We start from the raw sequence: 22,571 nt of genomic DNA on the forward strand, positions 1-22,571 counted from the left end.
TATTTTAAATCCTGAGTTAATTCTCTTTTTTATCCATATAATTTAAATGAAATTGTGATGATATTTTAAAGAAGGCTGTAATTTATTGGTGTGTAAAATTCATTGTATTTAATAATGGTTATCATTACTTCTGCTAGTCATTACATATGTTTTTAATAAAAGATTTAAATATTTTCTGAAGATTAATGTATTATAATAAATATTAAGAAAGTAGTAATTACTATGTAGATTAATTTTATAAATAATAAATATTATTAAGAAAGTTTTGTTATAAATTTTATTGTTCTTCAATTCATATAAATCCATACATATATACATGAATAACAAAATAAATAAAAACTTAATTTATTTACAAACTTTTACATTTACTCTATGCCATGCATTACCCAAGACCCCACGTAAATTCCATATAGGTGGGAAGGAATCTGGTTGATTGTTATAGGATGAATCAATAGCTTTGCATATAATTTGTAAATCAGTTACCCCTTGGACATCAACCGGAATTTTTGCCTAAAGACGAGAGAAAAAGAAAACAGGAATGTTTAAAAAGAGACATTTTATGCTTGAGAAGTGAAAACATTTGAATATTATTCCTTTATAATTGTTTTATTAGATTATGTTTTCTAAATTTATAAAGATAAGAAGTTGAAATATAGGACTTCTTACATATTTTTTTTTTCGTCAAATGCAATAATTATCGGGTTAAAATAATTTTAAATTAGAAACATTATTAGTTATTGCAATTAAATTGATTTATAGGAGGAGGATTTAAAATAAAAATATTGATTCATAAATTTCCAGGTATGTATTTTGATAGTAAAAAATACAAAATCATTGAAAAGTTTTATTTATTAGCAAATAAAATTGCTCAGAAGGATTTTAGTTTGATTTTACAGTTTCTCTTATATGAGAAATAATTTGCTAGATGTAAAAATTGAGAGAAATTTTGAATATCAATTATTATTAATCTAAACTAAACTCAGTGGCGCGACAGCCTATAGAGAGCCAAAGGCCTACTGTGCCCATCTGAGTTTTTTTGACCTTGGACTTTAGGNGGGGGGGGGGGGGGTGCAGAAGCAGATGTTCTGGTTGGGTGGTCAGCCGAATGCAGAACCCCCAGTGTTTAGTTCCCAAGCATGCTTGATGCTCATTTATCGACCCACTAAATAGATGGAACTCAACCTTGCCCGGCCCGAGGATCGCACCCAGGACCTGTGGCACGGGAGCGCGAAGCACTACCACATTATCATTAATCAAATATCCTATTTCTTAATATAATTCATAAGTATAATAAAAATTATATAATTATTGTACTAAAATAAGATAAATTGTAAATAAGATTATTAAGATGATCAGAATTATTGTAAGATAAATTACTACACAAAATATTAATAGCGATGAAGAGGCATGCACATTATCTGGAAGCTTTATACATATTCACACGCACATTAATAAGATTAAAATAAGTTACAATATTTAAAAGCAACTTACATTCCACAGAGTCCAAGCCCAACATTTATATAAAGGACTGTCATCTTGTTGCAAATCAGCTTTATGCCATGTTTTCCCACCATCAACAGTGATATCCACCCTCACTATTTTCCTTCCCCCTCCACTCCATGCATAGCCTTCTACTTTCAAACAATTATCCTCCAAAGTGACATTACTGTTTTCAGAGGGTTTACAAATGGCTGAATTAACAGGAAGCTCTTGAATAGCAGGCGCAGAAGAGAAATCGACATTTTCCCAGGTCGTTGATGGGGAAAATCCTAAAACAAAAGAGCAAAATTGAATGTTTCACAAATTTCAATCATCAAAATTGTAAGGTTTGTAAATTTACATAAATTTAAGAGATATGTAGGATTGTAATCAGTATGATGACTCATAAACTGTATGTTCTGTTTATTTTTGCTAGCCAGATTTTTAGGTTGAGTATGTTGTAAGAATCTTGGTTGAAAATAAAATAAAACAATATACATATAAGGAATTGTAAGTATATATTTAAGGAAGGAAAGAAATACAAACGCTAGCAAAATCTACTGACTCGTTCCTTGGGAAGACGGAACTGAAAACAAGCAGTTTCATTTCATTATGAAACTTTAAAGGGTTTTTCATAAACATGGTTCCATACAGTAGCAGTGATGGCCGGATCTCACTTCCTCAGTAGCGAATCGTATACTTTCGATCACATTGGTACATTATCCTTCTTCTTCATCAGCACTACATCCTAGTGCAGGTCAAGGCTTTCTCAATTAGCTGCCTCCAGGCAGGGCGACTTTGAGCTAGATTTTTCTACCTGTTTATTCCCAACAATTTTAAGTCCTTCTCAACACTGTCCAACCATCTTGTTTATCCTAGTATATGCAATAATTTGAGACCCTTAATGTGTAAATTTCTTTTACTTCATTTTTAACAAGAATTCTAAAAGTTTATATTAAAGGTGGTCATTGCTGAGCTTCGTATGTATTTGTAGAATGAATTGTCCACATCCACTTTCTGTAGTGTTACTGGATAAAAAAAAATTTAGCACAACATTGGGATAGGAGCCATACAATGAAAAGCAAAATTTTCAATCGTGTTTTAGTTGAAAAACACAATTTCCATATGCTGGCTATAAGATGTTTCCGGAAATTATATTGCTATTTAGTGGGAAAATCTGTAAAATACCTACATAACAACAATATTTTGAAAACATTTTCTTTAAAAATGTCAAGCTTTGGAAAAAAATTTAGCGTATTACTAAATTGCTTCAATTGATAATTATAGAGCAATGAGGAAATATTGTTGTAACAATTAAATTACGATTTTTTACAGCTAGTAACAAAAAACGACTAAAGTTTTAATGTATTTTACATAATATGAAGTTATTACTTGAATTAACTGTTATTATTGCTAATTACAAACAGCAATCTTGTACATTATTTGATAGTTATCACTAGTAAGTTTAAAAGGTAGTTTGTTCTACTTATTCATATAATTTAAAAAGAATCCAAACTTATTTGCTTTTCAGTATTTATTTTAGTCTCCAACAGCCTCCAATTACAAAAGTCAGGCAAATTGGGGAATAAGTTGGCACCTTTTCAGTAGTAATAAATATAGATGAGTTGAAATGAAACTGTATCTTCCAATTAGGTTGTAGGTCAAAGTATTTAATTTTAATTAATTGCTGTAGTACTTAATTTTGTTTTGGACAAGGTGAGACAAAATGTGAATATATAGAAAGTTATGTCTGTTAATATGCATTGTTTATTTTTTTTTAATAACCTTAAAGAAAATTTACTGCTTGACACCATAATCTTATAGATTCATACTATAATTCAATCCATAATTTTTTTATAAAAATGTTTTTTCATGACAATGACTTTTTTGGTTTTTTGAACTGAGTAATTTGTTACACTTTTGCTCCGTTTTTCTAATTCTTTCAAGTAACTGTCGATTGTGCATGCCCTTCAACATGTTACTCAAAAAACAAAACTATAAACTTTTATAGTGATTATTTACTTAGGAACAACAATTAGCGTAAGCTTTTTTGTAATAAAAATTGGTATAATATGGGTTATAAAAAAGAAAAAAATTTATTAATAAATTGTTGATGACAAACATAATAGATTCTCTTTCTCTCTCTATATATATATAGTCTCATCTGACATCTTGGTCAAAATTTGAGGTATACTTAATCAGTATTTCACAGTATTTCTAATTAAATATTAATATACCTAGTCATATAATAAAGGTAAAGAATATATACCCTCTCCAACTTTCACATGCCCTGAGCATGTAAAGAGATATAATTTTTAGCCCCTTTTTACAATGAAGAAAATTATTTAAAAAAAATAACATAGATTTTCATTTGAGGAGAAAGAAATAATTTGAATATTTTTAACACAGTAACTATTTCAGCGAGTAATAACTTCTAGAGCCGATCTTTAACAGCATAGAAATCATCCTACTCTAAGCCTGTCAAAATAAAAAATTCCAAATTAGTTTTTAAATTTAAAGATGCAAGAAATATAATAATATCTTTTGCATATTTTAAAGATACATTATAACTTAAAGTTAAAACTTCTTCCAATTAAAATAATAATTCTTTGAGCATATGGTAATATTATATGAGCATCAGACCAAACAGTGACAGTGTGGAACATTGTAAATAAGATAACGAAAATAAAATGTAATATAATAATTAATATTTTACTTATATTACCTCAATATTTATTTTTTGACTCACTTTAGAAAATGTACTTTAAAGAATTATGTGTTTAAAGGTTCTAAGTAAAAACTAAATCAGTTCCTTATTTCTTAATCAATAATAACAATATCCTAAATGATGTGTGCTTTTCTAATAAAATTTCTGCAAATCATTGTATGAAACAACATTTTCAACTACACAAGATCATAGCATAAAACAATGTTGTCAACTTCACATCATTATGTAATATTTTTTTGTGCTTCTCACCTTTGTAATCATTTACTTGCCAATGACTTTTATTTTCTTCATCACTTACAATGATTTTTCCCAACCACTTTACATTCCTTGCACCAACAATTCCTGGAGCAACAAGTCTTATAGGATATCCATGATCTCTAGGCAATTCTTTACCATTCATTTCATATGCAAGTAGTACATCATTTTTAGGATCGAGGGCCTAGAAAATAAATTGATAAAGCTAAATGTTTTCAACAACTAATCTAGTGAAAACAACAAAACTTTTCAACAACTAATAAACTAATGAAAACCATTAAATTGTTCAACAACTAAACACATAAAAAATAATTAAACTTTTCAACAACTAAACTAATTAAAGCAACCAAACTTTTCAACAAATAAACTAATGAAAACAATTAAATTGTTCAACAACTAAACTAATAAACATCATTTACTAAATTAAAGAATTTATTATTTTTTCTTTAACCAAATAATAGAAAGTAGAATAAAGAATAATTTTTACCAAATTTTGTTTTCAAACATCAATAGCTATGAAATAGCAAAAAATAGTGATTTTTCAAATTTCTAAAATGATGATATAGAACTATCTAGCTTACAGGATAAGTGGCACATCAAAATTTAATAATATTAATAGATCCTGGGGGGAAAAATATTAAGCTTGTAAAAAAAATTTCACATGACTATTAAAATTTTTTAAAGACTTTGCTTAGTCTTGAGTATTATAAAATTATTTTGAGAGTGCCTTCAAAAAGATGTATTTCTTTTTAAAATGACAAACCCACATTGCTTTCAATTCTGTTACAAGATTTGTTTTTCAGACTACATGATACTTTCTAATTTGGTACCATTGATTGGAAAAATATGCTCTTCCTCTTGACAAGGAAAAATATGTTGTAATAAGATGTTCCTAGTAAGATTTTTATAATAGTAATCATCATATTTGTCTAATTTCTTATAAGTTAAAGAAAAGCAGTAAAGATATTAGAATCAATTTTTTTTTTAATTTTGCTAAAATTTTAGTTAGCAAAATAATAATAATAAGCTAAATTTTTTCCTTTGTAAATATATTTCTTTTTTTTTTCATCATAAAATTCAGAACTGAAATTTGTACATGATGCAATAAATTTTGAATTAACTTTGTTAATCTCTAAAAACACTATTCATAGATTATATATTTTCTCCCATTTTCTTACAGTTAATGACAGATTTATTAAATTAAGATCGACATTGTACATTTAGAAAAATAAAAAGTTAAAAACACATATCAAACTTAATTTTTTTTTTTACTTTAGCTACAAATGTGGCCATTAGAAAAATACAGCAAACTCATACATTGTACAGCAAAATCGTACAAGTTTTCCATGATCACAAATATTTATAATAATTTATTAATTAATAAATTTAATGGAAACATTCTATGTGAATAAAGAAAATATACTTAAATTAAAGAAATTTTCTTAAGAATTCTAGATTGTATCATCTGTTTTAAATTGCATTAATGCACATCACAAATGTAGTATAAGGTTTTTCCATAACTATTTAGAAAAATAGATGCAGATAATAAATTTATAAACTGTGAAAAGTGGCTTTAACAATGATGTCCTAACACCCTTTTGTTCTATGTTAAAGTACTTAAAGTTAATAAATGTTTATATGTCTTTATAAATTAAAAGATAACAGTTTAGATTAAAAAAAATTATGGAAAAGAGGTAAATGTATCAAAAAGCTAAATTAATAGCAAAATGTATTTTTAAAAAAAAGAGCAAAAATCTTTTTCTGTTACCAGATATTTTCTCCTCCAGATGAAAAGCAGAATCTTAGCAATTTTATAAAAAGCTAAGTTGGAAGTAATTTAGAAATCACCTTAATAGAAGGAATCGATGCACCATATGGACAGTTTGCAGGATCCATATCCAATCCTTCAAATTGAATGTGTTGAATCTTCGGATCATCAAAATCAACACCAGCATATTTTAAAACATCATATAATCTTGCTCCTGCCCATTCAGCATTGCTAATTGCAGCACCACCCCAACTTAAGCCCTTGACTTCTTTTACCTACAAAAAGTCGAGGAAAAAAATGAAATATATTTTTAATAAGAATAGATGCAAGCTTATGTATCACACAAACAAAACTAGTCTACACTGAAAATTAATTATATGTCCTAATTATCAAAGATAATTTGTTAATTCCAATCCAATATATACTCTTCATTATTTTAGTGCAATATATAATGTAACTTCTAGTGAAAGTAATAACTGAAGCACAAATTAGGGGAAAATACGAAATTGCAAGAACATTATAGAGATTGATTGATTGAATGTAAAGTTGCACCAAACAATTTGTTGAATCAGATCAGATCAACATTTAATAAAAATTTAGACAAATGTGTTATTATATTCTACACAATAGTGTAATAATTAATTACACAATTGAAATTTAATTTAGTAAGAAAAGTGATGTGGAGTGAACAGTTCTAATGCTTTTGTAAGTGTATTAATGTGTTTATTACAGGTGTAACAATAACAGAAACAATAAACAATACAACACAATATGGAAACACAGATGGTATTGTGGAATATTTGAAATCTTTGGATGTTTTCATCAACTATTTTAATTAAAGTACAAATAATAGTGTAATTTCATTTTAAAACATAATGTTTGATATACTAATGATCTCTAATGTCTCATCCTATGTCATTCTATTTCCCGAAACTTCTGTGGGAAAGGGTTCTGAGTTTAAATAATCACCACGAGTAACATTTGAGATAACTCGGCTAGCTCATGCTCTGCAATTTAGTTCCTATTGGCAAATAAAGACTGAATAAAAGCCTACAATGGTAAATACTTTTCTAGTTGTAAATATTCTTTTCTAAAACAGACTTATTATCAGTTTTTGTGCTCTTTTTTCTCCCGACGAGAGTACACACATTTTAAAACGTGAGTAGATATGCTGCCCTTTTAAAGACTATTACTTTATACTTAATATCACACATTCATGCTTCAGTTGCATTTTTTTTTTCATAAATACACATAGAGTTGCAGTAAGAATTTTACCAGTTGCCATGCTTCACATTTAGACTGAAATGGTAGCATTGGCTTTATCTGATTAGACCACGATAGACACATGCAGAAGGAGAAGTAGGAACCAGTGTATATCCCTATTAAATTATGAAAAATATTGTTCAAAGTCACTATAATTGAACAGCAGATATTTTTGGAAAAATATTAAATAATAATTTGAATTAAGACTGTTGCCACCCAATGCTAAACCATAGTAAAATTTTGCTTTCATATTTTCTATAAGGAATATACTTAAATTAGTTTTTAAATTTTCTACTCATATACTTCTGCGGTTCAATAACTTAGTTAATCAAAGAGTGTCTTGGTATGTTTTATTTTATTGAAAAATAAAAGTTCAAAATTAAAAATTTAAAAAAAATTCCAAATCTGGAACTAAGAAAACAGTTTCTTAAAAAAAGTTTAATTTATTTATTTTGCTATTTTCTTCATATTAGGGAACTTTTTTTTAATGAAATATGATATGCCAATTATTTTTAAATAAAATAAAGCATATTAAATGACATTATGGGTCATAAATGCAGCAGCAGTTTGATAGTTATGAAAAATTTGAAAAGCAATTTAAGTATTATTTGTATAAAATAAGTCATGAACTGCTACATGTGCTAATATAATACGATATGCAAACGTTTTATTATCTTTATTAATTTCTTTCCATTACTGAATGCCTGCCTTTAAAATAATTTTTGCCAATAAAAACTTTGAAACATAGCTGGATAAGTATATAATACTTATACTGTACATAAGTAAAATAGATAGTAAGATTTTATATATAAGAAAATATGAATGCAGAAATTTTATATGATTCCTTTAATTAGAGAACAACAGCTTTTGACTTACTTGTTTTCCACTATAAGGAGGTATTGCCATTAAGCATTTCAAAACTACATCACTTTAAATATAAAACATGCTTAACAATAAAATAAAAATAACTTTTAAGAAAATACAATAAAAACTACAATAAAAAAAAACTACAGTTCATACAATCTTAAACAGTTTATACAATATTTTATTAAATATAATACAAACCAGGTTTTAAAGAAATATCTAATATCTTTTCTTAAATTTTAATGTGTAAAAAATTAAGTTTTCAAATAGGTATAAAACATTGACACTTTTTAAACCTTCAAATACATAATTTCAGGAAAAATTAATTATATCATGAGATAAGGTACATTGATCATAAAGCAAGCTGATAGCTAATATTGGAATTAATGCCAACTTCTTATTCTACTTCTTACAAGTTATGAATTAAGTTCAACATACAAAGTTTATTAATGGTAACATTTTAGCAAAATAAAATGTTTTTTATTCCTTCTTCATTTTAAATTGCTAAGAATTAAAAATTTATATTCCTTGATGCAGTATTTTCAAAGGAGCCATGTTGTTTAAAAGTACAGTGATTATTACAACAATGATAAATAATAGAATAAATTAAAAGAATTTTGATATGTCATCCTTATATTTAAGCATTTACATTAAATCAAAATTATAACAAAATATAAATCATAAATTGATAATGAATGATTAATGAAAATGATAAATTGTCATTTCAACTTAAAGAATTTAGATGCATCATTACATTTAAGTATTTAAAGGGACTTGAAACTAAGAAATGACAAAATAACATTAAAATAGTATATTAAAAGATAACATTTGTTGTATAACACTTACAAATGATAATGCTCTCTACATCAAAGATATCAATATATCATAATCTATTTTAAATTGAGGGAACAATTTCTAATTTATAATGAAATAAATTCTAACAAACTAACTATAACTCCATAGATTCATATTCCTAGATTTGTTCATTGGAGGAAAAAGGCACTTTATCCATTTTTAAAGCAATAGAGTAAAATGTACGAAAATACACAAAAGAATCATTAAACTAGTTTGTTGGAAAAAATTAATATTCTTAAAAATACTGCCTTCAGGGTGAAAGCAGTATTTTTAAGAATATTAAATTTTCTTCGCTATAATAAAGGCATTTAGAAGTGACTTCAATGATAGAAATTAAAGCATATTTAAAATAGTAATGAAAAAGGATGAGCAAACTCAACATGCAAGCCCAGTAGCAGAAACTATATAATATGTTAGTGTTGGTTGCAGATTATTGTGTTTAGCCACAGATTATTTTTATCGTTTTAAAAAACAAAATATCGATGAAAAATGTTAAATCTTTATAAATGGCTTAAGGGTGATTAATATTCACAATACTTATTAGTGCATGATTTACAGTACTGCATACATTTTTAATTTATTAGCTATAAAAAAAATTTCAGTGTGTAAGTATGGTTACTTGCTTTTTATGAATGCACATTTTTATGAGCTGCAATAATTATGGTCTATTATTTGAAATTCAAAGTCAATTTTTGAAAGAAAGCAACAATACCGGAAGTCACAGAAAGTTCTGCGACTTGGTATCCAATTAATTTTTTTTTAAAAATAAATAAATACTGTTCAAATTACATCAATAGATGTTAGGCTATCACTTGTCTAATAAATAAAATAAATTCATAATTCATAAATGTATTCTTTTTCATGTCCACAGACTAAATAAAAAAATCTATTGTACTTTATTATTTACAGAAAATTTCAAATGAAATAATCAGCTAACTTACAGCATTTAACTCTGTGCGTCTGTTTCCAGCACACTGTATGGCAGCAGTAATTTGATGCTTTTTAAATTTTGTTTTAATATCATTGAGATTCAGAGTGATTTCTTTAATACCTATTCCTTCAATTTCTAATTCATACTCATCAGGATCGACTAGAGGCACAGGGAGATGATTTCGAACAAAAAATACCTCACTGAAATAAAAAAACAAAAGTCTATAACAAGCATTCCCAAATCACCTATCTTAAAATTTTACGAATCATTGCTAAAAGTAAGATTAAATTTTAAAAAAAAAAGTGAGCTCCATAGTTATATGAAATGATATTTGCATAAGGAAAAAAAAACAAAAACAGTAAAAAAGATCTGAAAAACCACCATTAAGGAAGACAAGATTTAAAGCTAGAGATGTTACAAGGTTATTACCCAGCCTTGACAAAAAAATATCACTACCCAGTACAGGGTACCCAGACCCATTTTAACTGGTAACATTCATTTATGTTTGACACAACTCTATTCAGAATTATAGTAGCCTTAAAACTATTCATAAAAAATAATTGTAATTTGGAAAATCCATGTATTTATTCCATCTGTTCTTGATAATCGATCTGAAATAATTGTTTAAGCATGACATATTTTACTTTTGAGCAGAATTTTAGTTCAGGTAAACTTTAACAAAATAGGCACCTTCAGGAGAGAGAAATATGTATGATAAAGAGAGATCTGCTAGGAAGAAGGACATGAAAATTCAGAAATCTAATGCTGAAAGCTATTTTAACTAAATTAATATGATAGTTAAATAAATACAAAATTGGAAATAATTATAATGATATTTTTTTTAAAGTTATTAAAATCATACAGAAAAAAATTCAAAGATAACTGTAGAAATTTGTGATAAAAATATAAATATATATATTAGAATGACAGTGATTGTTTTAAATTAATTAGTGGATTTATACAGGTAGCATTATTTGACTTCTTGGCTGTTACAGATACATCTTCATTTGGATGTAATAACATGATAATTGTCTCAGAGTAATAAATAAAATCGTCAAAGGAAAATTGATTTATTAATTATTGAAAATGGCCATAATTCAAAAATATAAATATAATAAAGAATAGAAATCCCTTAAATGGATCTAGACAAAACTATCTTACATTGAGAATTTTAGTTAGCAATTTTTTATTCAACTGTTGGAACTGGGAAGCACAAAAGGGCACCCCCAGCCGCCAAAAATTGTTCATTGGAAGTGAATGAATTTATTCCCCATGGCCAGTTAGGAGCAAGGGGAAGAGAGCCTAAGAAATGTGAGAGATCACAGAAAAAAAACATGTTGTATACTTACAAGAAATCAAAATAAAGGAAATTATATCACACATTTACAAAGATATTAAAGATACCTTCCTGGCAGAATCGTGGTGACAGGGCAACATTGTCGCAGAATATTGCCTAGTATAAGATTTTTTATTTGGGAACCAAAGAAGTTTGAGGTTTTTTATCTCCAGAAATTTTCAACATATTTTTTTCCGACATAACTTTTTTCCCCCTTTCTGCAGAATTATATACAAAAAATACTTTTCTCACCCATCATAGGTGGAAAAAAAATGCTCATGATTTTTTTATTTTTATTATTCCCTTTTAATAAAAAAAAGTTTTTTCGCAATGATTGGCTTTAGCTAGAATTTCAGATTGATATTATAAAAAGTAGCTTCCAAATACCAAAACTTACAAAAAGGTTAGCTATACAAACATTTTTTAGAACAGGAGAATATTTCCAATAACATTAGAATATGTATTCTTTTATATTTAGATTTTTAAAAAAATTCTTACATTTATAATTTTAAAAAACATATACTGTTCTGTTTTATATATGAAGGCTTTCCTTTTGTAAACAAAAAGCACTTCTGCTACTTTAAATTAGTTGCATATATATTTGCTACTATAATAAATGTCTCTCAGAAAGTATTAATATTAGAGAGAATTGTTGCAGAAAGCTCGAAAAAATTCCGCCACAGGGATGAATACAATTGCTTTTGCAATAAATATTTCAACACATAAATTTTAAAAATTGAAAATAAATGGATAACAATATTCTTACTTTGGTGTCAAAAAATTTTCTACCAATAGATCTTCAGGTGGTTCAGCATTAAAAGGTTTCTTTGAACGAGGCTGTAACACAGGATGTCGTTTCGGGTCTAAAGCAAAAGGATCGTTTGACTTATCAATACTTAAACCTCTATCATCAGGTCTCAAATTTCCTATTCGATATTCCTCTAACATTTCCATGACCTAAAAAAATATTAAATATAAGAAAATAGCACATAAATCTCATAAATGCACATAAAACATAAATTTATTACAGTAGACACTAATCAAATTATTATTCATTAATTTCAAAAGAACACAAAGAGCCTTCTGAGCCAAGAGAGTTACTTCACAGTTACATGATATTTACAATCCGGCAGTAGATGTAAAATTATTAACAGTATTTATATTCTCATTTCGATGCTTTTTTTTAAACTATTTTATATTTATGAAATAGATTGATGACATTGCAGAGTAAAAGTTTTTAATAATTGTTAATTGCTGTTTCCATAATTAACTGAATGATGCAAAATTAAATTTAAAAAATTATAATTAGTTGATTTATGAGTGATTCAGATAATTATAATAATTTTTGCACGAAAATATTAATTATCAGCAAGTAACTAGTTATCAAATTCTAAATATGGAATTATTTTGGTCTACAAAGTTTATTGATACGCTTATTCAGCAAATTTTTTATACAGATTTTTCGTTTCAGATTCCTTTAATGTATAAGATACCCAAACAAATAAACTTTTTAAAAAGTTATTTAATTAAAATTAGCATTTTATTTAATGATCTTTGATAGCAATGATATATAATTTATTAAATACATTTTTCTTTTTTAAAAGCAAATGAGATAATGTATAAAAAAAATGCTTGGAACATTTTAAAGTTATTAATAAATAATACATTAAACAATTTAATTAAGTTATTGCAAAGGGAAATAAATAAAGTATATAAAAGTAACAGAAATTTAAAAAACCGGTAAGCTTCCATTATCCTTCTATTAAATCTAATTTGCGGTGTTGGATTTTCTTTTTAATATTAAAAATTTCAGACGAATTAATGATTTATAAACAAAATATATATTTTTATAAACTGGTTTTAAGCAAATTGTATTGTTTGTTAGCCACACAAATGCCATTTATGACAAAAAAATAAAAACTTATGTTTCGGTTAAGAGTTGTAGCCTTAACTTTTAAATTGCAGGTTTTTCTTTTTTGAATTATTAATATTTCAATTTCTTTCATTTCGGAATCAAAATTGTAAAGATGTTTACTGAATTTGCGATTGAAGCACCTAAGTTATATACTGCGTTTTACAGCAAAAGATCAGAACAATTCTGAGCTAATAGCTAAACGTTCTACAAAAAATATTTCAAAAACTAATATGTTTCCAAATGTTTATAACTGCACATTTTTAGAATTATGTGTAAATTAATTGAATAAATTTAATGTTATTTAAAAGAAAAGCTACATTATGAAATATTTCTGAATAATATAAAACATATTATTAATATAGTATAAATAGATTTAAATTACATATCATTCATATTAATATTTTTATAGTATCCATAAGAAAAATTTCAATAATTTTTCCCTTTATATTTAAACATTGCAGATTATTTGTTCATTCAGCCATAGAAACTATTTAATTACGTATTCAGCAATACAGATCAAATCATTTATTTTTCATACTTATAAAAATTTAATATACTTAATAAATTACATTCTAAATTTTTAAATTTTACATTTATTTAAAGTATTTATTACTTTTCTATTTTCATTCAACAAAAAACATAGCTAAATTATTTATACACTTATTTTTTAATTTAAAATTACAATTACAGGCCTTACAACTACATTAAAATCATACAGAAAAAAATTCNTAGCTAAACGTTCTACAAAAAATATTTCAAAAACTAATATGTTTCCAAATGTTTATAACTGCACATTTTTAGAATTATGTGTAAATTAATTGAATAAATTTAATGTTATTTAAAAGAAAAGCTACATTATGAAATATTTCTGAATAATATAAAACATATTATTAATATAGTATAAATAGATTTAAATTACACATCATTCTTATTAAAATTTTTATAGTATCCATAAGAAAAATTTCAATAATTTTTCCTTTTATATTTAAACATTGCAGATTATTTGCTCATTCAGCCATAGAAACTATTTAATTGCGTATTCAGCAATACAGATCAAATCATTTATTTTTCATACTTATAAAAATTTAATACACTTAATAAATTACATTCTTAATTTCTAAATTTTACATTTATTTAAAGTATTTATTACTTTTCTATTTTCATTCAACAAAAAACATAGCTAAATTATTTATGCACTTATTTTTTAATTTAAAATTACAATTACAGGCCTTACAACTACGCTTTTTGCAAAATACTTAATAGAATGGTAGGCATTTAAGAACCAAAGCCTTCAGAATTTTTGATAGTTTTGGCAATATTTTAAAAGCAAAAGAGATATAGCAAAGTGACATTGTATATGAACTTATAAATGTTGTTGTGGGGGTGGGGGGAATAAGTTCAAATGAATATAAAATAATGCATTTAAACATAAACTTAGGTACCACTAAAATAAATTTTAACAAAAAGAGTAGAAAGTTGGCAGCAAAGCAATTAGGTAATTTGATTGCAAAAAAAAAAAAAAAAAAAAAAAAAAAAAAAAAAAAAATGTGATAACACTCTGAATTTTATACCTGAGAGAAAATTTTTTTTGAGTGCAACTGCTATTAATAATAAAGATTTAGGAAAAATTTAATGTGATACTGATTCATAAAAAATCACTCTTTTGTTTTATTTAGTTATCTGATATAAATTAATGAGTTCTTTGGTATAGGAATTCAAAACCAAAATGCTTATGTGGTTCTCACGGGAAACTCTATATTGGTGACATCTAGTGATGAATCAACCACATAAGAAAATAAATAGTACTTCAAGATGGTACCCAAGATTCACAACTAAAAATACTTTATTATAAATACCTAAACACGTTTCTTAAATATTCAATATGCTATAAAAAATTTACACAAACACAAATGCTTTTTTTTTACATTGTTTTAAGAAAACATGTACTCTGAAATTTTTAAAAACTCAGTTTTCCGTCAACATTTCTAAGAACATTACAGAAGGTAAAATGTTATAAATCATCATTTTGTCATGATATTTCAGAAATTTAAAACAAACTCACTCAATCCTTATTGTCAAATTTGAAAACTTTTCAATTAATAAATGAAGCAATCTAACGATTTTTGCATTATTTGCGATGATTAAAAAGTATCACAAAAATTTAGATTGCTTTCTGTCGACATGAAATGTACTTAAATTTATTTTATGTTAATGGAACCCTTTAAAATTATAAAAACATTTGATGGAATTAAATTAAAGAAACTTTCGAGAACATGTTAATAATGTTATTATTACAAAGTAATTAGAGTATTTTATGCCTATAACTAATTTTCTTTCCTTCACGTATTTAAATCAATGCGAAATGTCAGTTATGCCTGCATACAAGGTGTGATTTAACACTTATTGTCGATGAATATTAGAAAATATGTAACACACAAAAAAAAAATTTTTTGCGCAATTTTGTTGATCTTAAGCAATAATTTACAAAAATGATAATTAACATGACAATATATACAAGTAGAACTGTTAAGAAAATGTGTTACCCAAGCTTAAGTATCAGGGGTGATTGTGAGCCCAAGTCAAAATTCCGGAAAAAAGACGGTTTAAATTGTAAAATTATGAAAAAAATTAAACAAGGATTTTTTTCCTTTTTCTCAATATTTCTTAGTTTACTTAAAATATATTTAAAATTTTACACATACCTATACCATTTACACATACCTATGATGACCTGGAGAAGCAATTAAAATTTACAAATATGTCTTTCTTTCTTGAGTTTATGATTATAACAACTATTTACTGATAAAAAATGAATATTAATCATGAATATAAGCTTATAAAGTATATCTCTGGCTCTCCCTTACAAACAAATAAATAAAATGTATTTTTAAGTTCCACCTTTGAAAATTTGAATTCCGCAAACTTTTGTGATCAATGATTTTTAGCAACCTCTGGACCTTCAATCGCCGGAAACTTCCGGACCACTGTCAGCGAAAATTCCGGAAATCCGGACTTTTTCCGGAGCACAATCAGCTCTGAAGTATTAAATGAATGTGGTCCAATAATCTGTACAATTCATTATATGCTCATATAGTTTAGGACCATATTAATGGTGGTCTATTGGTCTGAAACAACTAAAATTTTACCATCATAAAATAATTATCAGTGGTCCCCTAGATCAACAATCGATATAAGAAAATAGTATGCTGTTTTGATTTTTCTTCTTCTTTTTGATTTCATGGTCTGGTCGCTGTTTTCGCAACAAAATAGCCTATTTCATCCCTGAAATCATGCCTCTTTGTATTGTAATCTTTTAAATCAAATTAACTAACTTTTTTTAAAAAAACGAAAATTGATTCTGGTAAATTTTGACTAACATGAATTGGCCGGATGCAATAGCATCATGCCAAATGATACTGAATGCAATTATGTGTGTTTTGATGATATGAACTACTAAAATAGTGTTTTGCTTAATCTAATATTTTAAAGCTACTGGGAAGGATAAAACATAATAATTAATGGAAAATTTTGGAATAATTCTAACTTCATTAATTGTGTTGGTTAATGTCTTTAAGTTATGTATATGACTCTGTAGTGTTTACTTTCTCAGTTTTGAATTATTGATTATTTTAACATACTTGCTCACTTTTATGAACAGCAAATATCTCCCAAAACGGTTCAATTGATGCCCCAGCAGCCATCAAAATCTTGTCACCACCAGGATGCTTGGAGATAAAATCTGTAATATCATAAACACCACTTTTGAAACAGACCCAAACTCCTTTTTCTATGCTATCATGTTTTGAAATTTCATCAGCTGAAAACTCAGGAAGTCCAGCAATTTCAACACCAGCTACATCTATTAAAAAGCAATTAAAATTATAAATATAAACTGTAACTAACATTAAAAAATTTATTGTCGAATAACATAATAATATAATGGTTAAAAATTTGATAGTAATTGGTAGTTATTGATTTGATAATATTTTATGTAAAAAAAAATTTAAAATCTGAAAAAAATAAATTATTTACTGTATAGAAGAAAAATATTCACAAAAAATTAACAAATCTTATTAATAAAGAACAAAAAAATATACACATTTTATTTTTTATAAAAATTAGATCTATCTATAGAATAAAAAAATATAGATTAAGTGAATTCATAATAATAAATGCAAATATCAGTTTAAGAATTTATTTTTCAATAAATTTATTTAAGAATAAAACTATATATCTTCATAAAAAAAAGCTTTTTTTCTTTAATAAACCACAAAATATTTGTTTTTAAAAAGCTGTCATGGAAAATAAATTTTTAAAACATAATAAAAATAAAGGATAGTTACAATTAAATTTATTGAAACCCTTAAATCAAAAATGCCCAGAAAAAAACAATATCTTACTAGTTAATATTATATAATATTTTTTAAAACAATCTTAAAAAATAAATAATATAAATAAATCAAATAATAAAATCACTGATTGAAAAAAAGTATCTAAGCATTTTCTTCATTAGTGTACATGCTTTTCAAATAGTTTTTGACAGTACATTTATAAGCATCGCAAAAATACACTTTTCGTTACAGAAACACTTAATTTTTCCCTTTCACTTCATTCTTTTCTAAAATTGTTTTATGTTACAGTAGGGAACCGATTATCCGGAACGATCGGGACCATCGCTATTCTGGATAACTTATTTTTCCGGTTTTCTGAATCGCTACAAAAAGCCGTTTTTTTTATTGTTAAACCCAACTAAAAAAAATACTTTTTTTGGAAATAATCTTAAAAAGAAGAAAAAACGATGAAGTAATACACTAATGATTATTTCCAAAATGATGGTAAGGTAAACATCTTTCAAAAAAGAAAGAAAAATTCTAAAATCTTATGAGGAAAAAAAAATTTTTTTTTAAAAAATGGCGGGAAAATTTATCGAATTTCTTTCCGGTTTTTTGGTTTTCCGGTTTTCTGATTTCCGGATAACGGGTTCTGTACTGTATTTTAAATGGAAAATTCAATTTTAATTCTAAATATAAATTAATAATAAAAAAAAATAATATGAATCATCAGAATTATTCTAAAAATTTAACTTCAACATAAGCTTATAAAATCCCTTTTACAATATAATTAGTGAAAATAAAAAATTTTAGATTTTATTTATGTCTTATAAAGTTTTTTACTCTGAATTATAAAATTGTTAACTCAACTTATGGAAATAAGATCATGACGTTAATATTCTTACACAAATAATGTGCAAGCACGGTGTAAAAAATCAGAAATATCAATTTTATGATTTTTATAATACCGCAATTGGCATTGTAGTATATATATCTAAGCTTTAAGCCCATCCAGCTTCAAAATGATGGGTACCAGCCTATCAAAGAAGTGAAGATGACCAGTACTACCATGATGCTACTGACCTTGAAATCATGCCTCTGTGACCACCTCAACTGACTGTTGCGTAAGTATTTTACGTTTTATAAAGACAAACTTGGAAAAAAAGCATTGTACGCCAGATAAAAATAAAGTTAAAGATGTATCAAAAATGTACATATTATATTATATAAATTTTCGAAGTACATTATGTACATTTTGCTATTATGCGAAAATGTACATATTTATACTGTACAAGATCTTGATAAGAAGTATTAAGATTATAATTATAAAGAGCTTATAATTATAAAGAGAAGATTCAATTAGACTGCAAAGAATCACAATTGAATTTACAGTATTTAAACTATAATTCAATACCTTTCAGCTCAAACAAGAAATGTTCCTAAAAATGTAAAAGAAAATAATTCACAACTCATAAACTGGAAAGTAATAATATTAAAATTGTACTTATTTTAAATAAATTAAATTTCTACCATACTCTTTCGTTTTTCAGCTAACAGCTTCACATCCTTCAAATACCAAAGTGCAACGCCGGTTGAAAACAAACCAATTCCAAGCCAAAATCGAGGGTTTTGACTGGTTCTGTTATTTTCTTTCGAAGAAGTTGAAAAGTTAGGCTTTAGTTTAAAACTATATGTTCCAGAAGCATTTTTGAAAGGAAATTTATACTGAGAATATCTGGAAGAAAAAAAAAAGAAATATATAAATAAATAAATAATAAAAAAATAATTGAATACTGGAATTAATTTGATAGTCAATGAAATAAAGCTGAAGATTTATTAATGATTGGTTAGCTTTTTCTTTTCTTTTCAACTCATACAAACTGTACATTCAGTATCATCATCATCCAGCATTTTTCTTATTAGTTTTAATTCAATTTTCCCCAAAATTAACAATTTGGTAATTGCACTTCTTCTGTTTCTGGTTTTCAAATACAATATAGAAACAAAGTAAAAAAAATTTATGTTTAAAATTTATATATTAATTAAATAACTTCATTCATTTGAATTCCTATATTAACTGAAATTCATAAAAAAGTTTTTTATTGTATCTTTTTTTTTCTTTTTCTTCACATGCACACTTTTTTTTCTTTTTTTACTTTTCTTTTCTCAATTTCAACAATATGCTGTCTTAATTCAGTTATAAACTAGAATATATTAAGAAATAAAAATTTTGGCACATGCTAAAGCTGGTTGCTATGGTTTCGCTTAATCTGAAAGTAGTAACTTCATCCATTTTCTAAATCATTATTACTCAGAATAAATAAACTAGATCAAGCCCTAATTACTTTAGAAAAGTGGTCCTGCTTTATTAATTTATCAAATTGATTTTTAAAAAAATTGCATCATTAAGTATTATGTATAAGATAATAGAGCAAATATGAAATTATCTATGCTGAAAAAGTAAAAGATAAATTACTATAAAGAAAAACTAGTCTCTCAAATTATATTTGCATAACACACATATATATGTGCATAACATGAAATACTTTCTAATAGCCTCTCTAAATAACAACTTGCTTTAAAATTCTAAACATTTCAATTTTCATTAATTTCAGTTGCAACTGCATGTTTACTTGAAAAAATAAAAATACTAGAAAGTAACTTTAAAAGTTATGCCACTGCCTAGAGAACACAACTAGGCTTTTAATTTTATAATCTTGTCTCAAGTCATGCACTACATGCTATTACACAGTATTTTCCAATATATCAAATAATACATGAGAAACGAACTACAGGATTGCATGCGACATGAACATGATTATATTTAAACAAGAGTATGACAATTAGAATTAGAATATGAATTTGAGAATAAGTATGGAACATAAATGTGAGAATGGAAATAAAACATGAATACGAACAAAAGTATATAACATGACTAAAATGGAAGCTGAAATTATTGGGTTATCTACATAAGAGAAATTTCATCATATAACTATAAAATTTACTTACTTTAAAGAACATGATAATTTGGAAAGTTGAAATAGTGTTTGGTTCGAAGCTACCTTTAGGATCACTCTTCTTGACAAAAAACAAGACATTTTGTTTTTGAGTTTAACTTTTCTAAATGAAGGAATAAAAGAAAAAAAAAAGATATTTAATTATGAAAAATTCTGATAAGAAAAGTTACTAAGAATGTATAGCTTTACATATATATCGAGAAAAGTTTTTGTAGGCTAAGAGCCATCAGTGTAAATCTATAAATACAAAGACGTTACTTTCAACTTTTTAATTGGCCAACATTTACAATGGCAGGTCGTACTGAAACGATGATTGAACAAAAGTAAACAATAATTAAAAATTTTGATTTTATTTACAAACATAAAAACTCATGAAAATTTTTAAACGACAAGCAACTAGCTTAAATAGCAAATGTTAAAGTTTTTGTAAAATTAAATAATATAAATAATGTATACCATTCTTCAATTAGGTAATATTGGTCACGACTTTTCTTTAACTACACGGGCTAAAGACGCGTTTAATAGATAGGACACTCAAATACGAAAATTTTATTGAGATTGAAAAGAATAACCAAGTGTTAAAGAATTCTCAATTTTCACAAGGTTATTTAGAAATAATCGCAAAACATTATCAACAGATAACAAATATCATGATCGAGAGAAGCATTTTATTTTTCTCGAATAGTTTAAGTATCAATTTTGATTGCATAAGTTAGAAGAAAAAGAAGAAAAAATAAAAGCACCGGGATTACAAAATAACGAGACAATTACAAAACTGTAAACACGCAGAAGGAACTTGCGTCATTATTAAAATATCAGATGCATTGCCACTAGAATTTTCTTTACTGGAACTCGCTAAAGGATTTTTTTCACTGTTGGCCCACTGCATGCATACGGGGCCGTTCACAACGCATACGATTCAAATACTTCCGGTCCGGCGGTGGACTGATCGTTAAGACACGGTTCCCAGCAGATCACCGAAGTCAAGCATCACTGGCTGTTGTCAGGGTGGATGACCACTTGGATCAGTCTGCGTAGGGACCGAGGGTGTGCGGTATTGGTCCTCGTTAAACTGTTCTACCGTAGAGTGCTCGACTTCGCGTGCAGGTCGTTGGGCTACCGAAGCGGGGGTGCCATCCGCTCTGCAGAGGATCAAAATTGTGATGGCTTGTCTTCGGATCATCCTCAGGGATGTTTCCCAGACTGTCGCCATTAGCCCATTGTGCAGCTCTAGTGTGACGTTAATGAACTACCTACCTCAAATACTTCCGACTGCTGTAAAGAAAAGCATCAAACACTTCCTACATTATTCTTTGCTATGATCATAAGGGCGTGATTCACATCTGGTGAGAATTTCCCTTGAAACAATAAGCCGAATAAGCATCCTTTCGTAGCATTTATTCATATATAAGAAGCATTCTCACTGTACAGCAAATGATTCGCACACTTCCAATCATCGTCAGGAAGAATGAAAATCTGATGTGTAAAATAAATTTTCCCGCGAAAAATTCACCAATCGAATTTGGCTTTTTCACTCCCTTCCTCATCCGTCGATTTGGAGGTGGGTGGGTGACATTATGCAGACGCGTAGCTAGCGAGTGGTAAAAGCTACATCTGTCACCGGACGCTTGCCTCAGAGGGGTGTCAAATTCTTGAAAAATAATTAAAAATTGAAACCAGAGTAAAATGCATTTCTCTCTTAAATATCTCCAGTTTCATTTGTTTATGTTGAGTCCCATAACTTCATCAAATTTTTATTCGATTCACCTAAAATTTCAACATGTATATTAATATTGTAGTTACGTTAGCACGTAGATTTCTTTTACTAT

At 26.7% G+C, this 22,571-nt stretch overlaps 1 protein-coding gene across 1 annotated transcript; it reads right to left on the reverse strand.

Annotated features, from left to right (window-relative positions):
- Positions 1–259: 259 nt before the first annotated feature.
- LOC107439601 (sulfite oxidase) lies at positions 260–21,556 on the reverse strand. The gene is made up of 10 exons (XM_043039435.2): positions 21,199–21,556; positions 20,735–20,845; positions 19,261–19,460; positions 17,033–17,253; positions 12,246–12,436; positions 10,154–10,343; positions 6,311–6,505; positions 4,457–4,646; positions 1,492–1,769; positions 260–510 (listed from the first exon to the last, which is right to left on the reverse strand). Exons 2-10 carry the CDS (start codon positions 20,821–20,823, stop codon positions 346–348), a joined length of 1,719 nt encoding a protein of 572 aa, XP_042895369.1. The 5' UTR covers positions 20,824–20,845; positions 21,199–21,556; the 3' UTR covers positions 260–345.
- Between the last annotated feature and the right edge of the window lie 1,015 nt (positions 21,557–22,571).

Source organism: Parasteatoda tepidariorum, chromosome 3, assembly GCF_043381705.1.
Source record: "Parasteatoda tepidariorum isolate YZ-2023 chromosome 3, CAS_Ptep_4.0, whole genome shotgun sequence".
NCBI classification, from domain to species: domain Eukaryota; kingdom Metazoa; phylum Arthropoda; class Arachnida; order Araneae; family Theridiidae; genus Parasteatoda; species Parasteatoda tepidariorum.

What these genes read in the sequence shown, in the direction of transcription:
- LOC107439601 (XM_043039435.2), bottom strand. Translation starts at nt 20,823, where the DNA reads ATGTCTTGTTTTTTGTCAAGAAGAGTGATCCTAAAGGTAGCTTCGAAC. An exon ending in CTGTTCATAAAAGTGAGCAA is followed by an intron (nt 12,437 to 17,032) that starts GTATGTTAAAAT and finishes ATATTTTTTTAG; the next exon opens with GTCATGGAAATGTTAGAGGA. An exon ending in GACGCACAGAGTTAAATGCT is followed by an intron (nt 6,506 to 10,153) that starts GTAAGTTAGCTG and finishes GACTTTTTGTAG; the next exon opens with GTAAAAGAAGTCAAGGGCTT.